At 46.9% G+C, this 17,985-nt stretch overlaps 1 protein-coding gene across 4 annotated transcripts in view; it reads left to right on the plus strand.

The window, feature by feature from the left end:
* ACACA (acetyl-CoA carboxylase alpha) overlaps nucleotides 1-17,985 on the plus strand; it is a 100,711-nt gene that overhangs the window by 47,000 nt on the left and 35,726 nt on the right. For 3 of the 4 annotated variants that reach the window (XM_058854430.1, XM_058854428.1, XM_058854431.1), the window contains 9 exons: nucleotides 134-241; nucleotides 2,519-2,575; nucleotides 2,868-2,912; nucleotides 5,619-5,660; nucleotides 6,021-6,236; nucleotides 6,695-6,850; nucleotides 8,468-8,671; nucleotides 11,013-11,168; nucleotides 11,669-11,815. In XM_058854430.1, coding sequence (XP_058710413.1) covers nucleotides 134-241; nucleotides 2,519-2,575; nucleotides 2,868-2,912; nucleotides 5,619-5,660; nucleotides 6,021-6,236; nucleotides 6,695-6,850; nucleotides 8,468-8,671; nucleotides 11,013-11,168; nucleotides 11,669-11,815 — 1,131 coding nt within the window. The remainder of the gene's footprint in view (nucleotides 1-133; nucleotides 242-2,518; nucleotides 2,576-2,867; nucleotides 2,913-5,618; nucleotides 5,661-6,020; nucleotides 6,237-6,694; nucleotides 6,851-8,467; nucleotides 8,672-11,012; nucleotides 11,169-11,668; nucleotides 11,816-17,985) is intronic. The other variant, XM_058854429.1, reaches the window with a different exon arrangement.

The raw sequence follows: 17,985 nt of genomic DNA on the forward strand, positions 1-17,985 counted from the left end.
GGGTGCTCCGCTGAGGTCATTTCCCCCAGAGCATCTCTGCTTTAAAGCTGCATTTAGGGAGCCTGTTGTGAGGACTGGCAGGTGCTGAGCTGTCAATTATTTATCCATGGGCAATATTCCCTTGTCCTTGCAGAGTGCCCGGGAGGAGCCCATCCACATCCTCAACGTGGCCATCAAAACCGACAGCGACGTCGATGACGATGGCCTGGCTGCCATGTTCAGGGAGTTCACCCAGAGCAAGGTAAGGCCCCTGCATCCCCCTCTGCCTCTCTGGCCTTGTGCAGGACTGGAAAAGTCTGGATGTTCCCAAAGTTTGGGAGGTTTTTGTTTGATTTCGAAACACACGTGCTGCAGTTACATCATTAATTTATCCCATCTAAAGCCATTCAGTTTCTTTGACTGGGTGTAGCTGCACCTTCCTGAGGCCACCAGGTCATTGTTCCTCCTTCTCATCTGTCAGGGCTTCTTCCCTTTAATTTTTGATGGGATGAAATCCTTGGAAGGTTTTAAACACATCAGGTCAATCTTTAGTAACTGTCTCCACATGCTCTGAAAAATGTGTTCTGTCCATTTTCTGGTGATAAAGTTGTTGTATGAGCAGCAGAACCTTGTGAAATGACATTAAAATGTCCTGTATTTGTCTATCACCATAGTCTGAATGCAATTAAAATTTATTGCCCTTGTTAGCATGCTGGAGCATCCACCTTAATATGATATTCCTGGCCTGAGGAGGAATTATTTGTCATGTTCTGTGGCTCCTTCCTAAGTGTGGGATACACTTTGGAGTCCCAAATGTGAGTGCTGGGTCAGTTGTGAGACAGCCTGGGTTGGGAGCAGCCTCCTTGTGTCCACTCTGTGCTCTGCCTGCACCTGCTTTTCTGGTGGTGTGGAGAACTCCACCAGTTTGGGGAGCTGAATAAACCCTCAGGAACTGGGATTGCTGGTTTTGGGAGCACTGAAAGAGCACCTCTGACTTCTCAGCCTGGGAAGTGGGAACATTTCCTGCAGAAATCAGGGGATCCAAAATGGGACTGGCATCCACGTGGCTTCAGCAGCTTCCTGTCTCTTTAAACAAGGAAAACAATCAAATCTAAGAATTAAAACTAGTTCTGCTTTTCATCTGCTTGATCATGCTCCAGGCGTTTTATGGGAGGGGATAAAAGGAAAGAAATAAAATATATTTTAAAAAAAAAATCCAAAACCACATTAAACTATCAAATAGGTTGATCCAAATTGTCCAAATAATCTTCTAGTCCCAGCATGTTGTGTGTGGTTTTTTTAATAGAAATTAGGATCATATACTTGTAAATGACTTGTGGAGGAGATTGAGGCAGTCAGTGGAAATGGAGTTTCTCCAGGTGCTGATGGCTAATCGCTCTGTAATAGCTGTGGCCTTGCTGGGAGACCCACATTATTACCATGTAATCAGAATCCTGTTGCTCTGCTGTTATTGTCTGCCACTTGTGGAATTTTAAAAGCAATAACAATTTTTGCTTTTTAAATCATGGCATTATTAAAGTTATTTTCTTCCTCTTGCCATGAATATAGTCACTGCTGCTCATTTTCAAAGGGCTTAACCTTAGTGAAACATCACAGTCTGTGCCGAGAGGGGCTGGCTTTTTCCTGCTTGAGCTGAGTTGTTGCTCCTTTTTGTGTTCTTTGCTTTTGAAGAGGGAGGAGGAAAGTTTGAGAAAGGGGAGAATGACGAGATCTTAACACTTTGAAGGATCAGTGGTGTGGCAAATGCTGCTGGCAGCACTCCTCTGAGAGGGGGCTTAGGGAAATGTGAGGAAGAAGCAACCAGGATGGATATTCTGTGATCTGTTGGAAAAAAATAATTGACATCTGACTTGTATCACCTTTGCAGTGTGGAATCTTGGAATCTCAGGATGGAAGGGACCTTAAGGCCCTACCTGACATCCCATCTAACCCTTGTCCATCTAATTCTTGTCGTGATCCTCTCTGCCCATACAAAAAGTCCCTCTCCCTTCTGTTTTAATGCCCTAGGAGGTCACAGTGAGGGCCCCCAAAGCCTTCTCCCGGCTGAGAGCCTGGATGTGTGCTTTGGGCTGGGTTATCCATGAGCTCACTGTGCCAAAGGCAAGGATGAGCTTCATGCTTCTGTGGCTTAGCTCCTTTAAAACTCATTTTCCATCATTTTCCATGACCTTACCACATGGACACCGTGCTCCCCTCAAAAAGCAATCTTGGCAAATGAAGGAGGATATTTCCTGCAAGATTTGGGTGTGACTCTTGTGCATTCCTGCTTAGCCAGGCTCAGCTGGAATTCACTGCTCTGGGATTTGGTTATTTACCTGCTCAGGTGGAAGGGATTTGGGTATTTATGCTGCTAAAGGAGCTTCAGGTGGGAAATTCTCGCTTTGAGGAGGCTGAAGGGGAGCAGGAACTCAGAGGTAGGAGGACCTGCAGAGCTTTTTCACTGTGTAGAAGATTTCAGCATGCTTTTAATCTGTTCTTTTTCAGTCCAGTCACCTGTTTCCATCCTTGTTTTTTGCAGAAATCAGTCCTGATTGAACATGGCATTCGGAGGCTGACTTTCCTTGTAGCACAAAAGGTATTTCCATATCTCTCCTGATGCTCTTTGGTTTCTAGCTCATTATACCATTGGCATCTGACATGTTTGTTCCCCAAACTGAATACTGTATTTACTTCTCTCTTCACTGTTTTTGTCCTCTCAAACTCAAGATGGTTTTCATGAATTCGCTTAAAAAAATTAATTTACAATTGTAAACAATGTTGATGCCTCTTGTATTCTTGAATTAATTAATTTTTGATTTTAATCCTAATTGCTAGCTGTCTTCTGCTTTTTTTTTTTTCTTCCTATGTGTGTATGTTTCGTTTGTAAGGACTTCAGGAAACAGGTCAACTATGAGGTGGATCAGAGATTCCATGTAAGTAAAAAGGGCCTGGAGCACGGTGGCATTCCTGCTGTGAGGCCAGGAGACACCCAGGGGGCTCTGGGCTTCTCATTTGGATCTCAGGCAGGCATTTAATGCCCACACTGGTGTCAAAGTGAAGTGTTGAAGTATTTATTTGAACATCTGACCACAGACCCAGCCTGGGCCCATGGCATTCAGAGGGGCTGCTGAGGCTCTGAGTGTCCCTTGTCACCTGGCTGAGCTCAGGAAGCCACACTGATAAAGATTTCCTTGTGTTTCCTTGTGTTTCGGTGTTGTCTTCTGTTCTAAAGTGCAATTGTCAGTGAAACCTTTGTGTTTCTTACGGAGTGTGGTGATTTCTTTTGGCTTCTTGCTGATTTTAAAATACCTTGGAGCAATCACTGAAGGGACTTGTTAGATTTTGCAGAGTGGTTTTGTGATGTGGGAAATGTTTGATGCTCTTACTGCTGAGAATTACTTCTTTCCCCAGGCCTGGGCATCAGTGAGGCTTGGTTTAGGTGGCCATGTAAGGCATAAACCAGATTTTTATCTCTTGGGTATCTACTTTTCCATTCTGGAAGTTATCAGGAGCCTTTGAAATGCAAGAAATTCACCCTGTGCTCATCACAGCTGGTCTAGGAAGGTTTTTGAAAGGAAGACTTGTTTGTAAATCAGCAAAAATAGTGTGTGAACCGATGTGGGAGTCACCACGTGGGAATTGTTGCTCACAGTACAGGTACAGAGGTGTCAGTCAATGGCTTAGGAATGGATTTTGTGGAGAGTTTTTTGGGACATTGATCAAGAAATTCTAGACTTTAGGTTTGAGAAAGGAAGTTTTAGAGACCAGAATGGGTGTTGGGGGAATGAAAAATCAGAGTTGCTGAGTGAGTGCTGTGGGAGGTGTCAGAGGTCAGGAATGAGGCACAGAACAGAAGGAACCATCCCCAGCTCTCTCTGGATGCTCAGTGTGGTGTCATCTGGCTGCAAAGTTTGTGGAGCACCTCTGGGAGCTGCTCTGTCACTCTTTATTACTGTCTGCTATCCCAGCCCCTTCATTACTGGACCAACTATTAACTTAGCCAGGTCCTGGGCTTGGGTTTGTTTTTGTTTTAATTACAGTCTATATAATTAGTTCCCAGCATGTTGAGGTAATAGAGAGTTGCTCCAGCAAGCTTCCAATTTCCTCATCTCATTAGGTTTTTAACATGATTATTAGTATAATAATCAACTCTGATGATTTCTGGTGTAGCTTTTCACATTCTGCGGTTTGCAGGGTGTCTTGATTGGCTAATTTAGGCAAATTATTTTGATTGTCTTGATGATGGTTGGTTGATTAGAACACAGCAGGGGTATAATTCTTCTGCCTAGGAAATGGAGCACTCTTTTGGATTTTGGTACCAGAGCACTGAGGATTTTTGTGTGTGTGCACATCTAATTATGATATTTGCCCACCACACCAGTGAGGTGCCTTGGAAGCAATTCCATTAGTGGTGGAATGAGCATGGAGATGGTGGGAGAAGCTGGCAGCATGCAGAGGAGGACAGGTAGGAGGGATTGGGAGAAGTGAGGAAACATGGAAGAGGTTGTTTCTTAGATGAGGCTCGCAGACAATGGATATATTGGGTAAACCTGAATTTTTAGGCAGCATTTTTGCACCACTGCTTATTTTGGAAGAGTTTCCAGGCAAACCCAAGTTGTTTTGCTCAACTGAGAGTCATCAGGTGAGGTTTGGGGGCTGTTTTACCTAGGAGGGAAGGAAGATGACTGACTAGAATAGCATTTTCAGCCTTAAAATCTGTGTTGCTCAGTGGTGGCTTGCACAGTGTCACTGGTTGTCGCACTCCCTCCAGCTGGGGTTGTTCATCTTTCATGGATAATGGAATGTGAGCCAGAAATTCAGTGACTCCAGGTCAGATTCCCTGTTTTTTTGCTTACTAAGACAGTTCTGGCAAGTTGTGTGTGTCCCTTCAGGTCACCTTCAGCACAGGCAGCAGTGTTCTCATGTGGTGCAAATCACTGCCCAAAGCTCTGCCCAGTAAAAGTGTAATTCCAGAGCAGGGCATGGATTTGCCTGCATGGAACTGGAGGGACAGGATGCTGTCTAGCCTTTCCCTCTTCATCTAAGATTTGTACAATATTTCAAAAAACTCTCAGGGCTCTGCCAGGGTTTTATCTATGCTACAGAAAACCAGAGAAAACTGAGTGGTATATGGGGGGTTTTTATCATGTTTTTGCTGTTCCATCCAGGAAAATAAAGTTGTTTGATTACAACTCCCAGTTTTCCTCGGGAAGAGAGTATTTCTGGCAGTAATGGTATGAAGAGAGCTGTAGAATAAGATCATTGTTCTGTGTACATCTGCATCCATAACAGAGTGTTCATATCACTCCAGACATTTCCACAGGAATCCTAATCATAACAGAACTAGGAAAAGTTTCCCACTACTGTCTGGACACTTCTTTGTTGTTAATAACTGACAATAATGATCTAAAGCCAATCAAGTAGCCTCTTTTGCATTAATGAGGGCAGGTTTGAGCTGCCTCTGCTGTCTCAAAGGTGATTTGATTTTCCACCACCTTTGTGATGTTGAAAAAGTGGCTGGGAACAGCTTGTGTCACCTCCTGTGCTGTGGTGCTGCCCCAGGAGTGGCCTGAGAGCACTCTGGGGACATTGATGCTTGCTTTGGGAGGACTAACACTGCTCTTTTTATTTTCAAACAGAGGGAATTCCCAAAGTTCTTCACATTCCGTGCCCGGGATAAGGTGAGTTGAATATTTATAATACTATTCTCCAAGTGTTGACTTTATCCTTCTTTCATGCAGTGATTACTACTGAGAATCAGGACAAAGCCTTCTGGTTTCTGTGGAAAAGGGGGGTTTTTTGAAGGGAGTGAGCTTGAGAATTTGCTGTCCTGTAATTTGTATTATGCTCTCAGCATTTCAACAGTTTCACAGCTCCCAGTGTCTGCATGTGGTAGAAAAGTCTGGGTTGGATCTGTTTGAATTTTTAGAGTTTGAATTAAATATGCAGTTTCATTAGAGGTGCTGTTGAGTTCTTGCCCCGAGTGTTTCACCTTTTCAATGCTCTCTTCCCCACCCTCCCCTGTGTCTGTGGCCCTGCAGTTCGAGGAGGACCGGATTTACCGGCACCTGGAGCCAGCCCTGGCCTTCCAGCTGGAGCTGAACCGCATGAGGAACTTCGACCTCACGGCCATCCCCTGTGCCAACCACAAAATGCACCTGTACCTGGGGGCAGCCAAGGTGGAGGTGGGCACAGAGGTGACAGACTACAGGTTCTTCGTCAGGGCCATCATAAGGCACTCGGACCTGGTGACCAAGGTGAGTTTGTCCCTTTCCAATGCAGTGAGTGAAACCCAGAGTCATCCTAGGGATGTGCAGGGTCCAAAACTGAGCATTCCCCGTGTGGAGGGCTGGGGGTTGTGCCCTCTCCTTGCTGGTGCTGCTCTGCAGGACCATCCCTTTGAAATCCTGGTATTCCTGTGCTCCAGGGAGATTTTTCAGGGGCCCAAGAGGAGAGTCATAAATCCTTAGATTTTGAGGCAGCAGTGGCTTGCCCTGTTTGGTTTCAGATTTACTCTGAGCTGGAGGCAGCCAGGTGTGGGATCCAGGCACTGGGAGCACTGTGCTGGGGATGGATCTGCTCCAGGGCCGCACATCCGGCGGCACCCAAGGGTTCTGTTCTCTCCATCAGATCCTTGTGCAGTTTTCCAAACCTCATGTTCTCGGGTGGTGGTTTGTGAGTACAAAGTCAGTGATTTGTTGGCAATCTCTGGCAGGAAGCCTCCTTTGAGTACCTGCAGAACGAGGGAGAGCGTTTGCTGCTGGAGGCCATGGATGAGCTGGAGGTGGCCTTCAACAACACCAACGTGCGCACGGACTGCAACCACATCTTCCTCAACTTCGTGCCCACCGTCATCATGGACCCCTCCAAGGTGGGAGCTCCTGCCCAGCTTGGGGCTGGTTGACTTTCCAGGGCTTTGCTTGTCAGAACTGAATGGCCTTTTGTTCATAGGATCACACAATCATGGAATGGTTTGGGGTGGAAGGACCCTTAAAACTCATCCTATTCCAACCCCGACACCTTCCACTGTCCCAGGTTGCTCCAAGCCCCATCCAGCCTGGCCTTTAACACTTCCAGGGAAGGGGCAGCCTTTTCCAGGTCAGGAATTCCTTCCCAGTATCCCATCCAACCTTGCCCTCTGGCAGTCTAAAGCTGTTTGGTTGTGCAGCTCAGCTCCTCTGTGTAAACTGAGGGGCAATTATTAGAAATATGTTTCGTGTTTGAAACTAAACCTGTTTTTTCATTGTGTGTTTGAGGTAAATAGTTTAAATAAGGAAGCAGATGTAAATGCTCTTCTGTTTTTTACAAAAGTTCAGATTCCATCCAAATAAAACATGAGATAAATTAGGAGCTTAAAAATAATTTGTAAATTGAGTTACAAAAGTGCCTCATTTTCAGTCTCTGATACAAAACCACAGAGATGAACATTAAACTTGGTAGATGCACAAATGTAAGTGTTCAGGCATAAAGGATGTTTGTGGTTAGCAGAATCACCACAAAGCAAGTCCTAAGTCCAGGCTGAATTTCACTGCAAATCAGCATTCAGTTCATGGGTACCCAAAGATGAGAGCTGACCTTTCCTGAAGAGAACAGCTGAAAGTTTAAAAAGATGAATTGGGTATCAAAATAACTCTCTCTTGCTGGCTGACTTTTAAATCATGATTAAAAATTGGTGGCTTAAATCCCTTTTGAATGAACCCTTCCCAGTGTGTCCAGAGCCGTTGGTTCCCAGGAAGTTCAGAAGAAGCTGGAATATTCAACCCTGGAAGTTGGGCTGCCCTCAGATACATACCATGACTTTTCCTTGAGCTGCTGTGCAAAAGAGACTTTTTGGGGAAAAATGTTTAACCCAGCCTATAAATTGCCTTCTTTTAATATGCACTTTGCCCAGGGTGGTATTTTATAAAGTTTAATAGAAGAGCAGAAGGCCCAGCTCCAAGTGGTAATTGCTTTGTTGATTTAAAGCTCCGTGCAGGCGGTGAAATGTGATTATTGTGCGTACAAGGCCTGCAGAGCTGCTTGCCAAGGATTTGGCTTGTCTGGACTCTGTAGTTCCCGGGTGTGATGCCTGTGCAGGAGAGGCAGAGCTCCCTGGGCTGGGCTGGGCTGTGGTGCTTGGGCTGGATGATCTTCAAGGTCTTTTCCAACTTCCCGATTCTGTGGTTCCGTGTGCTGTGAGGAAACAGGGATGTGAATCCAGCGCTGTCCCGCTACATCAGTGGTCCCCAGGTGGAGTTCCTGCCTGTCTCAAGGCTTAGGATGAGGAGGGGCAGGTCACCAAGGTCCTGTAACAGCACTGGCGCGTGCTGATGCGTGGTGATCCTTCATCCCCTTGGAGCAGTGGGGTGGGAGGCACAGGGATCCAGAAGGAATCCCAGAATGGTTTGGGTTGGAAGGGCCCTTAAAGCCCATCTCACTGCACCCCTGGCATGGGCAGGGCCACCTCCCACAGCCCAGGAGTGCTGAGGAAGGCTTTTCCCTGCTCCAGATCGAGGAGTCGGTGCGCTCCATGGTGATGCGCTACGGGAGCCGCCTCTGGAAGCTGCGCGTCCTCCAGGCCGAGCTGAAGATCAACATCCGCCTGACGCCCACGGGGAAGGCGATTCCCATCCGCCTCTTCCTCACCAACGAGTCGGGATATTACCTGGACATCAGCCTGTACAAGGAGGTGACGGACTCCAGAACGGGACAGGTACGTCCCCGCGGGGCCGCGGCCGGGCGGGAGCGTTGGGGAGGGGACGTGTGACACCTGGCAGAGCTCCTGTGTGGGCTGTGGTGCTTGCAGGTAACCACAGACTGCTTTGGGTTGGAAGGCACCTTAAAGCTCATCCCATTCCAAACCCCTGCCATGGGCATGGACACCTTCCACTAGACCAGGTAGTTTTGAGCCCCGAGATACGCTTTAAAATGTAACACAGAATTGCCACTCGACTGAGCCAGAGGAAGGAGAGGGGGAAAATAAACTTGCAGCAGCAAATGTGATCAGTTAAGTCAGTCGAGTTTTCTGGTTGTTTTGTACATGCCCTCAATTGTTTGGGCAGCTGTTTTCCCAAACAGTTTCCCTCAGAGTGCTCAGAAAAGTACTAGAAGAGGAATCACTGCTGATGCTCATGCTCTGATGCTGATGCTCTGATGCTGATGCTCATCCTCTAGGTTGTAATAAAAAATATTATTCATTATACATTTTCCTGAGTAGATAGAAGAAAATCTGTGAACGTGTCCTTTAAATTCTGAAGACATAAGGAATGACCTGGGTAGGATGATGTAAAATTATGGAGTCACTTTTATGAAGTGTAATGGACTCTTTTTTAATGGTTGTGGCTGTTGTGGTATTTCTGTTTTCCATGGTGCAGAAACAGCGTGGTTAACTGAAATACCCACATATGCTAAAATCCATGGAGCATGGGATGCATGGGAAATATTTAAATAGAGAAATGTTTACATCTCCCTCTGTAATCATCTCTCTGCCAGGCAGGAGAAGCAGCAGAATAAATCACTTGGGCACTGTGAATGTAGAACACAAAGTGCTGAGTCACCTTTCTCCCCCTTTTTCCATTTAATTTTTCCAGCGAGCTGCTGGCCGTGGAGTCCATCCAGCTCTGAGATCCCAGCACAGATAGTGTCAGTGTGTTTTACCTCACTCCTGCCTTTGAGGGGAGATGAGGAAAGAAAAGAACATTTTAATAATCTCTAGCAGCTCAGCTTAACCCTTGAGTTGGGTCAGTCACTTGTGAAGGTCACAAGTGAACTCTCAACTGATGAGCTTCATTATTTAAAGCTTGGGGAATGGGCTCATGTGGGAGTGTGTGGCTTTAGCAACTTTTCCAGTATTAAATTTGATTTGTTTTCCAGAATATTAAACCAGGTTCTAGTAAAAAAAAAAACAAACCTGATATTTTTAGGAACCTTTCCCCTCGTGGAGGTTTATAGGGTGAGTTCAAATCTGTGGATTTTTTCCTTGTGTTTTCAGAGGGCCCTTTTAAACTTAGAGAAGTCTTTTTTAAAAATTCAGATATTACTGATGTGCTTGGTAGTTTCATGACTTCTGAAGAGTGGGAAGGTGGCTTCATGGTGAGAGAAAGACCCTGATTTCTTGTTTCTCAGTAGTGATGAGTGGTGATGCTCAGCACAGACTTCTCCAGTTCCCTACAGAGCTGTTGTGGAGCTTTCCAGAGATTGAAGGAGAATTTCCAAATGTAGATTGTGACAGATCCCAAGACAGGCATTGTCACAAACGCTCATTACCCTGAACAAATGCTTCTCCCATTAAAGAAGCTGCCTCCCCAGTTAATGTTTGTGCAGACTGAAGAGAGCATAAACGGCCGATTTGATCTAAAAATAAAAATCAGTTTTACTGAATTTTTTGTAATTCTTCAATTAATTTCTCTGCAATTAGATAAATTCTGTTAAACACATCCTAATCATGTCCCTCCTGCCAGGTGTGTCCCTGTGAAGCAGTGTTGGGGCCGTTTAGGGTTTTTTTATCCCGTTTTTATCTCCTCCCATTTCTCCGTTGAAAAGCTTCCCTTCCAAATCCTGCCTGCCCAGAATATATAGTGCCGTGAAGCACAGCAGTTGATAATTCATGTTGCTACTCTGGGAAAATCTTTTAAACTTACAATATCAAAACTTCAAGCCCAATGACATATGCAAGTCTTGACCCGGCTGGCGGGCGCAGCCGCGGATCCCGCGCCATAAATAACAGAGCTCTCCCGGCTGCTCGCAGCTCTCGCCACCCGTCGGCACAGGCACGGTGTCAGGGCAGCTGCTGGGGAGCAGGAGCTCCTGTCAGGCCTGGCTTTGTGCTGGGGATGTGCTCTGTGCTCCCAAAGGGGTGGGGCAGTGGTGCTCCTGAGGTGTCTCCAAAGGGCAGTGGTGGAGCAGGGGGTGCCAGGCTGTGCCAGCACCAGCAGCCTTGCAGAGGGCAGGGACAATCAGGCTGGAGTAGCCTGGAGATTTTTGGTAAGAGCTGGCTCAGCTGTGTGTACAGAACCTGTGGATTAAGCAGGGTTTGGCTGTGGTTTGTCCTGCAGATCATGTTCCAGGCATATGGAGATAAACAGGGACCACTCCACGGGATGCTGATCAACACTCCCTACGTGACCAAAGACCTGCTGCAGTCCAAGAGGTTCCAGGCACAGACTTTAGGGACATCATATGTCTATGACATTCCTGAGATGTTCAGGCAGGTGAGTATTCTTTGGGCTCTTCTTGTTGCTCTTCCCTTTGCCATCCTGATTGTCAGGGGAACCAGGGGCCTGGAGTGGCTGCCAGGGGTCCCCAGGGATCATCAGCTATGGATTGAATCTACTTGGAATGAAATTAGGATAAACTGCTGCTGGAGTTCCATTAATGAGTCAAACAGTAGAAGCTGAAGCATAAACCATCTCCCCTTTCTTGCTGCTGTTTCTTTGTTTTTCCACCTTGCCATCTGCCCTTTCTAGATGGTGTTTCTGGTTTGCTGCTTCTATCCTGAACCACCTCATTCAAATTTCACTTTGGGGGAACCTGTTCCATGATTCAAATCCCAAAGCAGGTGATACCCCCAGAGGGACATTTCAGGGTGTCCTGCTGGGAACACCAAGCTGGGAATAACCCCAAATTCTGTTGGCAGTACCATGCTGGAGCAGATTGAATATAAATATTTGAGGGTGACGTTCTTAAGGAGGGTTTCTCTTGCCATCCCCAGTCTTTGATCAAGCTGTGGAATTCCATGAATGACCACGCGTTCCTGCCGCCAGCGCCACTGCCCTCGGACATCCTGACCTACACGGAGCTGGTGCTGGATGACCAGGGCCAGCTCGTGCACATGAACAGGCTGCCAGGAGGAAATGAGGCAAGTGCCACTTCCTTTCGTGCTGCTTCTCCCTCTGTGCCCCAAAAGGCCTTGTGCTTTGGGCTGGGTTTGACAATTGTAATGAAAATTTACCAGCCAGGCACAAAATCTATTCATTCAGCCTTTCACAGATGAAATCTCACTCTTGAAAATGAGATTTTTGTTTCATTAAAAATTAATGCATTCCCTACAATGGGTATTTTAACTTCCATAGTAAATGATGATTCCATTTCAAACCTGTGCCTATGCTGGGCTTCCTTTATAATTAAAAAATGCTCATTCAGCTGTTCCAGGTAACTGGGGTTTGTGTTTGAGCAAAATGTGTTTTACAAGACTAAATAGAAATATTTTCATTTGCTAAAAAAAAAAAGCCCCAAAAACAACTGCAGAAAAATGTATTTTATGATTCCATTCCATCCTCCTTACACAGTTTGTATCAAGGTGTGTGGAACCTCCCACTCTAGAGCAGGATTTACTCAAGAGTTACAACGAGCTGATGCTGGGCATGGCAGAGTCACTCCTGGAGCTCGAGCAGGAGGAGGCTTTGCTGTCATAGTGGGTTTAGGTGGGGGGGTCTTCCCATTAGGAAGGCAAAAATTGCACCTTTGGAATGACTGCAGAGTAAAGAGAACCACTAGAAGACGTGGTGGTTATTTTTGTGGGAATTAGTAAGTGAATGTTCTAAAGTAATTTGGAATTTGAACAGTTCTAGGTGATGGTATAATTTATTTTTTGTCTTGGTGTTATTGAGCCATATTTTCCTAAATACACAGCTTCAGGTTTGCAAAGGCTCTGTTCAAAGCCATCAGGGTAGCGATGCAAGGAAACAGTTTTCCTCACCATTTCCTGCGTGGATCTCGTCAGGGGGAAGCTTTGGAGTAGGATTTTTGCAAATGGCCCCTGATGGTGGCTGTGGGGTTGCTGCAGCCTTGTCTTCTGCTGGACTTGAGGAGAAATGTTTGAACTGGTCTAATTAAAGGCAGAATGAGCTATTCCCTGCACTCCCAGTGCACGCTGAGGCTGCTGGGGAGCCTTGTGCCATCATCTTTCTCTCTTTCCCTGCTCTCATTCAGCGTTTGAGTGGATGGTGGCTGGGGAAATAGCAAAGTCCCTCAGGGACGTCGCTCTGTTCTTGCTGAAATTACAAGCACAGAGCTGCCTGGGCATGAACATGTAGTGTTTACTCTGCCAGTATGAATACAAATAGTCTTATTATAAGAGATTCTGTACCCAAAGACCACCAAAAAAAAAAATTAGGAGATTTTTTTTTAACCCTTGGTAGACTTTGTTGTGCTCAGTCTGTAAAGAAATTCCATGGCTGTTGTGGTGTGTGGAGTGTTGGTATTTAAATTAATCTGATCTGATGTGATCTATCAAATGCCTTTTGCCCAAAGGGGTTGGGGAGGTTGTGGGCTCCCCATCCCTGGAAGTGTCCCAGGCCAGGCTGGAAGGGCTGGGAGCAGCCTGGGATAGTGGAAGGTGTCCCTGTCATGGCAGGGGTGGCACTGGATGGGCTCTGAGCTCCCTCCAACTCCACAGTGGAGTCTGTGCCCCAGAGAGCCAGAGCTGGTTCCAGTGAGCTGACTGACAGGTGAAATAGGAACTTCTCAGGTAAATGTGTGATTTTTATTATTATTTTTATTTCTGGCCAGGAAAAGGTACTGATTTTCTGAATTCAAAGTCATTGGAGAGATTGTCCATTGTGTTCTTTAGTGAAGAGGAGATACCTGTTGGGAATTGCTGTCTGTGGTAAATGTTGCTGTTGGTGTTGGGTACATTTAGGTTCCTGTTCTCTGTGTTTTGGATCAGAGGCTCAGAGCCATTCCCACACTTCCAGTGGGAGCCCCACACTGGGGATCAGCTGCTCAGAGCCAGAGCTTGGCCTTCCTGACAGTGACATTTCCTCTGTGAGAAGGGGTCAGGACACTCCTGCTCTTGCAGCTGAGCTGGGTGCCCTGAGCGATGGGAGGAATTCAGAAACCAGCATAAAATCCAGGGGATTTGTGGGCAGCATGTTCAGCCAGAGCTGCAATCCCTGCTCTGGCATGGGGCAGGCCAGGAGCTCCAGGCTGGGGTTCTCCCTGTCCTCACAGAGTTTGCAAGCAGCATTTTGGGCAGAAATCTGTCTGTGCTTTGAGGAAAATCTTGATGTCTCAAGACTTTTTCCCAACCCAAGCGGTTTTTCTCAGAAGCTCATGACCACTCCCCATGCCCACCATGCCATTGCAGTAATTAGCTCTTTGCTGTGGTCCCAACAAAGAAGCCAAGGAATTAATGGACTGTGAAAATACAAGTTGCTCCTTATTCCTAGACTGCTCTGGCTGCTTCAGAGCAGAGGGTCCCAGTCCTTGTGCTGCTGGCTGTGCCCTGCCCTTGGGGCACAGCACCATCATGAACGGGGCCTTCTCCCAGCCTCTGACCATCCAGAGGACGCCTCTTTTTCCACTTTGTCACAGAATCCCAGACTGGTTTGGGTTGGAAGGACCTTAAACCTCATCCTGTTCCACCCCTGCTGGGGAAATCTCTGAAATAGTGAGGAATTGGGTGGGCACAGAGCAGTTCAGGAGTGTATCCTCCACTGTTTAAATCACCATGCTGGAGACAAGACCTGGAGCACAGTGACACCCCCGTCAAAGCCCAGGGCTTTGTTCCCAAGATTAGCATATTAGCAGAAATCTCAGTGTGAAAAGGTAATTCCCTCAGCCCCTGGCAGAACTCAATATTCCTTGTCAGTCCTGAGCCAGGCATTCGGATGCTTTTCTATAGCACTTTATGTATTTTGACTACAATTTCCCCTGATCCTCTGGCACCAGGAAAGCACCAGCTGCTGATAAGACCCAACTAATCTTCAAGGACAAGGAGAAAGTGATGTAAGGAGGGCCTGCAGCAACACCCCACATCCCCCTTCATCCCTCTGTGCCCATGGAAAATGTGTCATTTTCCCCACTGGCACTAGATGTCACAGTTTTTCCTCCTCAGTAGCACGAGGATCAGAGATAATCCACAATCACCGCTGTTAGCTGGAGCTTTGGCTGCAGCACCTTTGCTGGGTAGCTGGGAAGGTTTGGCCAGGGGAAATTCAGGATGGCAGAGGGCTCCTGGAATGCTGCTCTGGTGGCTTTCCGGATTGCCAGAGGCGGAAAGGTGTAGCTAATGCATTTTATACAAGCACAGCTTAATCGTTGAGCTGCATGTTCTGCTTTGTCACCCCCTGTTCCTGCATTTTATGGCAGGCACGGGGAATTAAAACAGCAGCGAGAGCTGCAGATTTCTTGGAGGGTTTTAAAATCCCTAAATCCAAGCCTTCCAGGAACAGAGATGGAAGTGGTGGCACAGTTTTATTCTCTATTCTCACAGAGATGTTTGAACAGGTGTGTGTGAATCACACAGATACCCTGGACAGGAATGTTTTTGCCCACAGGAAAGCTCCTGATGAAGGTTGTCTCTTGCCCTCTGTAATGTATCTTTATCCATCTGTAACTTCAGGAGGAATTTCTCCATGGAAAGGGTGGTCAGGCACTGGAAGGGGCTGCCCAGGGAGGTGCTGGAGCCTCCATCCCTGGAGGAGTCCAAGGAATGACTGGATGTGGCACTCTGGTCTGGGTGACAGGGTGAGGATGGGTGACAGGTTGGACTCAATGATCTTGGAGGTCTTTTCCAGCCTGGATGGTTCTGGGATTCTGTGACACCTTTCCCTGAGTCACGTCTCATCCTGGAGCTGTTCCTGCCATGCTCAGATCGTGCCAGCGTGCTTGGCTGAGCTGCCACCACCACGCTTGGATTGCTGAGGGACACCTTTCCCAGAGCCAAGAAGGAATCCTGAGTTTTGGCACTCCAGCCTTGTGGAGGCGTGGAGCTGGAATGCCTCTGGCAACCTGTGTGCACTCTGCCCTTTTCCTGGGAGCTGGTTCATGCTCCAGATAAAAATTGGAAAGCTCTGCACAGTTTAAGTGCAGAGAGTTGCTCTTTTAGGTCTGAAGTTCCAGGCAACACTTTCAATTGATGAAATGCCAAAATTGCTGCATCTGTACCAGGTGAATACCCACATTCAGCTTTCCAAATTTGGATATAAATGGATAATATGAAGCCTGGCCTCCAGTCCCCAGCTCAGTGCTGTCCTGTAGTGAGGGAAGTAGAATAAACCAGCACCGATCTCTTCCCTCTGGTGCCCAGCGACAGGACCTGAGGGAACAGCTGGAGCTGTGCCAGGGAAGGTTTAGGTTGGGTATCAGGAAAGGTTCTTCCCCCAGGGGGTTGTGGAGCACTGAACAAGCTCCTCAGGGAATGGTCAAGGCTGCCAGAGCTCTGGGAGTGTTTGGACAGCGCTCTCAGGGATGCACAAGGTGGGATTGTGGGGGTGTTGTGAGTTGGACTGGATGATCTCTTCCAGCTCAGGATATTCTGTGGTTCTGTTGGCTGTGCTTCTCCAGGAATTACAGACCTGCCAGAAAGAGCTTGAAAAGCTCCCTGTCCCCAGCACCAGCTGGCACTGGCACTGGCTCCCCTCTGCTCAGAGCCTGCAGGGAGGGAGCCTGGGATCAGCTCCTTCCCCGTTCCCCTCGGTGCCTGTTGTCAACAGCTCGGGCTGCCACTGGCAGTCAATTTGGAACTGCATCAGTGTGTGTATTACTGTTCCCATCGATAGTGCAATTAATGTTGAAGTCAATTTTGGTGTTAATTTTAGGCCATGATTAGTGTTGACACTGGGTGTCAAACGAGCGGCGTTTACGAGCGCCGGGGAAGCGCCGTTCGTTAGCGCGCCCGTTTTACTGGCTCTTAATGCTTCCATTAAGGCCAAGATGGAGTGGGAGAAGGTGTGTGTAAAATTATACATCTGAAACTTGGGTGTCATCTCCGTGTGTGTCGTGCAATTCTGCGGGGCTGGGGCCGTTCAGGGAGCAAATGACAGCTGAGCACTGAATCCTAATCACAGTTTGGAGCATCAGAAATAATGATCACTTCTGATCGGGGCTTGTGAATAATTCATCCCCTTTGATTTTCACGTGCTGCCCACTGATACTTTTCAAACCAAATGTGTTCCTACAGGAGAATAATGGTCCCACTTCTTATGGAAATACCGGGGCACAAATCATTTTGCCAACATAAAAACAGTTAAATAAGACGGTTCCTGCTTTTATTTTTTCCTCCACCTCTTCTTCACTCCTGGGTGTGCTGGGAATGGAGCTGTGGCAGGAGCAGCACTTCCAAACTGTGCTGCCTCTTCAAAAGAGCCTGTTCCAAAGCCAGGGCTGCTCACCATCACCTGCTATTGCCTGCCAGTGCTCTTAGGTGATTAGCTCAGCCTGGCTAATTAACCTGGGAACTCTCCAGTTTTTGGAGTGCTGCCGTTAACTTAAAAATCTCATTATTCCTTTTTTTTTTTTTTTTTCTGGAATAGAAAGCCATTCTCCACTGCCCATAAATCTCAACTGAATCTAGCAAATTCATAGCAAAAAAAAAAATCCTTACTTGTGCAGATCCCCATGGCTTTTATTACCGGATAAATGGCACAAAACATGCAAAGAATTGGGGAGGCAAAAGACAACTGAGTTAATAGTGGTACACTTCTAATTCATCTTTTCCTAAACTGTAGAGGGTTGCTCCATATTTCTCAACTGTAAACTGTTCTCAGGAGCTTGTGCCCTGGCTAGCTTGTTTTCTGTTCTACTGATGAGCACTGGCAAAAGGGACTTTACTGGTAGAGGACACGCTGTCTTGGGTTAGGAAACTATTCCAACACTTCTTTAACAATCTGAATTTTCTAAATAAGAAGTGCCTTAAATTGGCCTGTTTCTTGTGCTGTCAAAAATCATCAAGCTGCTGAAAGTGAGGAAAATCTCTTGCATCCTGGTGGGTGGGATGGACTGTGGGACCAGCCCTGGTCCATCACTGGTCCCTCAGCCCTGGCTGATGAGATCAGGGTGGTTGTAAGGAAACAACTTTCAGGGATTTTTTCTCCCTTCTTCGAATCTGCTGCAGCATGTCTCTGTTCCAAACCCTGCAGATGGATGCTGAGGTGGAACTGTAAGTCTGCAAATATTCAGAGGCAAACAGATTATTCCCTTTCGACTTGTCAGAGTAGGAGTGGAGGAATCCAAGGAGAAGGTGAACTGAAACACTCTGTTAACTTGCAATCTCAGCTCTTGGAAGGAGAGGTGTAAGGAAGGATC

Source organism: Poecile atricapillus, chromosome 21 (assembly GCF_030490865.1).
Source record: "Poecile atricapillus isolate bPoeAtr1 chromosome 21, bPoeAtr1.hap1, whole genome shotgun sequence".
In the NCBI taxonomy this organism is placed as follows: domain Eukaryota; kingdom Metazoa; phylum Chordata; class Aves; order Passeriformes; family Paridae; genus Poecile; species Poecile atricapillus.